The sequence below is a fragment of the Priapulus caudatus genome, unplaced genomic scaffold (assembly GCF_000485595.1).
Source record: "Priapulus caudatus unplaced genomic scaffold, Priapulus_caudatus-5.0.1 Scaffold172, whole genome shotgun sequence".
NCBI lineage: Eukaryota > Metazoa > Priapulida > Priapulimorpha > Priapulimorphida > Priapulidae > Priapulus > Priapulus caudatus.
In genome coordinates this window covers 179,887-185,565 of record NW_014577233.1, presented here as the reverse complement: position 1 = coordinate 185,565, position 5,679 = coordinate 179,887, and the positions used below count along the sequence as shown (strand labels likewise).

Below are 5,679 nucleotides of genomic sequence, written 5' to 3'. Positions count from 1 at the left end.
AAAGTGCTATATAGCACTTTCGGGGTGTATGGAGTTCCCCCACAGAATTTTTTTAATTAGATGCTTGCAGACGCGTTCTGACGCACAGAGAGATAGAAGAGTCTCTGCTTAACCTACATAACAGCCAAACCACCACCAGCAGCACCACTCACCAGCTCCTGTATGATCTTCATAATGTCCTCCTTCGCCTCCTTCGCGTTCGCTTCGTATCCCATGATGATGATCAGCTCCTGGTCCTCGTGGTTACGCTCGGGAAACTGTATCTGCACGTCGTGGGCTTCACGAATCTTACTGATGACGTTGCCGCGGCGACCGATGATCTTCGGATGGTACTTGGGGTCAATCTTACACTCCAGCTTGAAGCTGCGAGCGAGCTGTGGGGGGCAGAGGCAAGCAGTGTTTTTTTTAAATATTTTCATTTTATTTTTTTATACGAATTACACATTTTTCTATTGAATTCTGCAATGTTACAAAACTGCGTTAAATTTGGGATCACCATATTTGCGCCAACCACGAACAACTAGAAATGTGCATGCGACTTATGCGAACACGCAAAACAACTTAAAAATACCACAGGCAAATTAATAGTGACAGTATGATACACAAAATAGCCCGAGATTTAAAAAGAATATTAAAACCCGTATTCAGCATTTATAAGTTCATTAAGTTATATTTAGTTCAAGTATATACACGGCTCAGTTGACTGAAGAGAGTGTCTTACCCTGTCTTCCTTATCCTTCTCCAGCTCCTCCACACGCTGTGCAAGCCCAATCTTGGCGGACTCGACGTTCTTTGGTGCGCCGGTCACCTAACGTTGAGTAAGAGCAGCATGTACTCCCGCCCTCAACCTCTCATGCCAACATCGCAACCACGAGCATTTAAAGGGCACACGCTCGGTTAAGAAATTATTAAAAAATAATAATATATTTAATTACTCATTACAATTAATCTCATTAATTCTCTTTACAATATATTTTAATAAATGATTTTTTTTAATTGAGTATCATTCCTGAGACAACTACACAATTTTCGACACGTACAATCTTTGAAACTCAGCCTAATGCAATCTAACCACCGGTTCACAGTGTTTGACAGCCCCGACGGAAGGGCTTGATCACCCCTCTCTGTTTCCCGTCACAAAACCTGGGTTTCCCGGACAACAAATAAGCCATATTGGAAAGTCATTGCCGCCATATTGCGATCAGATAAGAGGCGTGATAAATTGCCGATATATAACAGTTAGGATAGGACTGGCCTAAGTTTTCTATAATCTATATTTCTGATCTATAATTCTCTTCACTAACACCGTACTTCAATTCACCGGTGCGTTTCTGTTTACTAAAACATTTCCAAATATGATTGCGGCCATTCGGGATATTTTGCAATGTTTGTGTTAATGCAAAACTAAAAACGCACGAGTGTTTACATTAATCACGTACTTTCCTAAGCGCGCCTCGGCCATTTTATACCACCTTTTTCTATTACCCTTTATCTAACACAGCTCGACCTTTCGATATCACTTATTCTTGTCACAACACCTGGGTTTCCCGGGCAACTAATTACAGGTGACAGCAGTGCTTACCTTAATGATCTCGCACTTCTCGTTAGCCGGCGGCACGGCGATGTTCACATCATGCTCTTCCATGAGACGACGCACCTCCTGACCCTTCTGACCGATGATGAAACGATGGAAGTCGTACGGCACGCAGACGTCAATCACGACCGGTACGAGCGCCTGCAACACACACACACACATACAGATTATCTAGCTAGTACATCGTACGGTTAGCACACGGTAGTAGCTAGTACGGATGCACACACACATGTCAATCACGACCGGTACCAGCGCCTGCAACACGCACACATACATGTACATAAACACATACAGATTATCTAGCTAGTACATCGTACGGCTAGCACACGGTAGTAGCTAGTACGGATGCACACACACGCACACGCACCGTACACGCACACGCACACGCACACGCACACACACACACACTCTCATCATCTCACGACACGCTAGCTACCATCTCCACAGTAGAAGCCACTTACAATAATAATTGCAGATCAGGAGCCCGTTGTACCTGGGTACCGCTACGCAGGATGCCTGGTTACCACGGCAACCTGGGTACCGCTACTCAGGATGGATGGTTACCATGGCAACCTGGGTACCGCTACCCAGGACGGATGGTTACCACGGCAACCTGGGTACCGCTACCCAGGACGGATGGTTACCACGGCAACCTGGGTACCGCTACCCAGGACGGATGGTTACCACGGTTACCTGGGTACGTTAACTGGTTACGGCAACTGCAACATGCCTTCCGCTCGTTCCACGCTTAGTTTAGTTTCTCCATTTATGGGGGTTTCCCTTTCTTTTTCTTCGCTCTCTTCTTCACTAATTTTTACAACTTTTTTTTTCATCATCATTTTTATTCCAGAAGATTTTATGAAAAATAATTGGGGATGATCTCGTTGAATACATCAAACAAACCAACTCGACGTATAATACCCCTCCTCATATATGTCAAATATATGTCCACATGTGTGCAAATGTCAACACTTCAAAACAACTGAAAGGCAATTCACTCGGCAGTGCTACCGAACGACCACCTTACACAGGAAACAAATTGTGCTCCTTGTGCACATTCCAGCGGCCAGTCTGACTCTCCCCACCTCCCTCTTTCCTCGTCTTTCCCACATCTGTTCTCCTCGTAGACGTTCCGAGAGAGTCCAACAGAGAGTTAGAGAGGGAGGGAAAGCGAGAGATAGAGAGAGAGACGGTGACGTGGCATGTGTTTTTGCGCGAAAGATATCCAACCCTGAAGCCGCACCAATACAGACGAGATTCGCCGGTAGATGGCGCTGCTAGGGTGCATCAAGTGACAGACAACCTACTGATGACTCTAAAAGTTCATTTCATTTACATTTCATTCACAAATTGCAGAAAACATCTAAAACTATCTCCTCTCGCTCACCACTGGCCTGACAGCCCACCACGGTACGCTTCCTGTGTTATATAGACTACGATACCATATATATATTACTGATACATGGGTCAAATTCGTCAAACAATAAATCCCCCACAAAACACCCAAATATAACAAAAAAGTACTCATGCAACATACTGTAACTACCCATATTGAGCATTTTCTAGCAGTACAGAAATGTCGGTGATCACCATGGCAACAAAGGTTTCGCTGTTCCTGTGATCACCCACCCTAGCAACCAGGACTTCTCTGTCCATGTGATCGACCACCTGGGTGACCACGGTCTTCCTGACCCACGTGATCATCACCATGACGACCAGGGCTTCCCTATTCATACGATCACCATGGCAACCAATGCCTGTCATTCGCGTGGTCGCCATGGCAACCAGGGCTCTCCTGTCCGTGTGAGCAACATGCTAAGCCTCCAATTAGGTTGCAGATGTCACCATGGATTCACTAGAAAGGTGGATCTCTCTCTCTCATCTGCGTTGAGGCCGGTGGGGAGCATGGCAGGACCCCCGAGAGCAGAGTTAGAACTTAGAGAGAGAGCAGAGAGAGGTTACCCCCGCCCGCCCCCCTCAGCATGCACTGTGTACCCCACCCCACACACACACATACCCAACGCATTTTGGGGGCTCGTCCGGGATTTTCTCTCACAAGAGGAGCAGATTACAAGAGAGTATCACTATGTTAACTCTATGGAAGTACGCCAGCCTTCCCACCACCGTGACAGCAGAGCTGGCTACCTCGCGGCGATCACAACTCATGACAGACCGATTAACCGAGCGACGCCGCCGCAGCGCAAACCGTGGCCCCGTCTAACTCTGCTCGGATCATCAGTGCACGCACGCTGAGTGAGGCGGGCAGGAATAACCTCCTAACTTATGACGCACCGAACTTACGACCGAGCAGAACGAGATGGCGCCGCGCCGCGCCGAGTCGCGAACGCGCGGGAAGATGCGCCACGGAAGCTGCGCCACACTCGCACTCGCCCCGCGACCGTTTACATCTACTGGTGAAGGGGGCAGCGGGCAGTGGCTGGTGGCCAGCATGCTGAACCACCCGCACCCCCCTTACCACGCACCTCACTCTACGTGTACCAGTAGACAGTATTATCTGCAGCGTACAGCAGTAGACAGCAGTTTCTACAGAGAGTAGGAGACTAATGTCTACAATGTACAGCAAGATGTGCCACTGTTTACAGCATATATCATCATATCTACGGCATGAAGACCGAGACAGTAATGATTACCTTACATAGGTGGGGAGAATAGTCCCTAAAGCATATAGTAGGAGATGGTAGTGTCTACAGCAAGTGAACACAGTAGCAGAGTAGTATTAGAGATAGCACTTCCTATTGCTCACTGTTAGAGATAGCACTGTCTCTACACCCCAGTGTTAGAGATAGCACTGTCTCTACACCTCACTGTTAGAGATAGCACTGTCTCTACACCCCAGTGTTAGAGATAGCACTGTCTCTACACCCCAGTGTTAGAGATAGCACTGTCTCTACACCCCACTGTTAGAGATAGCACTGTCTCTACACCCCAGTGTTAGAGATAGCACTGTCTCTACACCCCAGTGTTAGAGATAGCACTGTCTCTACACCCCAGTGTTAGAGATAGAGCACTAGTCATCTACACCCCACGTTAAAGATAGCAACAGTGTCTCTACACCCAGTGTTTCAGAAGATAGCACAGTCTCTACACCCCACTGTTAAGAGATAGCAACTGTCCTGCTACAACCCAAGTGTTAGAGATCGCACAGTCTCTACATCCCACTGTTAGAGATAGCACTGGTCTGCTAACAACCCCAGTGTAGAGATAGCAACTGTCTACAGCTAGTCCTCGCAAACCAAAGCCGTTTCGACCATCATCAGCAAATACACCCACCGAATATATTAAATCACCTCACCGCTCGACGACAACGTCAACAAAGCCACAGGCGAGCACAAAACGCACATCGCAAAAATCACACGTCGCACGGCACCAGGTGCGTACCGACCACTATAGTAAGGTTAGTCGCGCGCGTGGATGTCTCAGCGAAGCTCCGTCCGCCATCTTAGAAGTGCTTGCTGCGTGCGGACGGCCGGCCCGGCAAACGCGTGAAGAGGGACGCCACCAGGGAGTCGCCCAATGCTCGGAAACTCCTCGGCGCTGCTCGTGTCCGGAGCACACGATTCCAGGGGGCGCCGATCTGACGACGATGACGTAGTCCCTCCTGCTGCGGCTTCGGCGAGGTCGCCGTGCTAGAGGGCGCCTATGCGTGTATTGCTTCAGCAGCGCAGCGTCGTTCACATCCATCAGCTGCAAACGAGAAGGAAGAACGCCGGTCAGGCCACAATTAAATCATCTTTGTTTGCCCTCACCCGACCCAGACCCCTGAGTTTGTTTGGGTAGGTAGGTGGTACCTTTTTATTTATTTTTTTATTTTTCAATAATGTATGGTTAATAATATTTTAATAAATTGCGTGGTTAAAAAAAACGTTCAACGCGCGTTAAGAAAATTAACAGAGAATAAATAGTTTATTGCGGTATAGGATTGTGGAGATTCACGAAGGGACGGAAAGTGAAGAAGTTGGACGTGCAATCGAATGTGAAGCGGGCCATGAAGCGTCACAGGGACAGGGAGATCCTGACAGGTCAACTTAGAGTAAACAACGATCACCTTTCTACAACGCTCGACT

General features: G+C 47.9%; 1 protein-coding gene across 1 annotated transcript in view; it reads right to left on the bottom strand.

The window, feature by feature from the left end:
* Positions 1 to 152: 152 nt before the first annotated feature.
* LOC106806663 (vigilin-like) overlaps positions 153 to 5,679 on the bottom strand; it is a gene marked incomplete at its 3' end in the record, with an annotated part of 53,142 nt that continues 47,615 nt past the window's right edge. Inside the window, 4 exon segments of the mRNA XM_014808676.1 lie at positions 153 to 374; positions 722 to 808; positions 1,583 to 1,742; positions 3,009 to 3,015. Coding sequence (XP_014664162.1) covers positions 153 to 374; positions 722 to 808; positions 1,583 to 1,742; positions 3,009 to 3,015 — 476 coding nt within the window.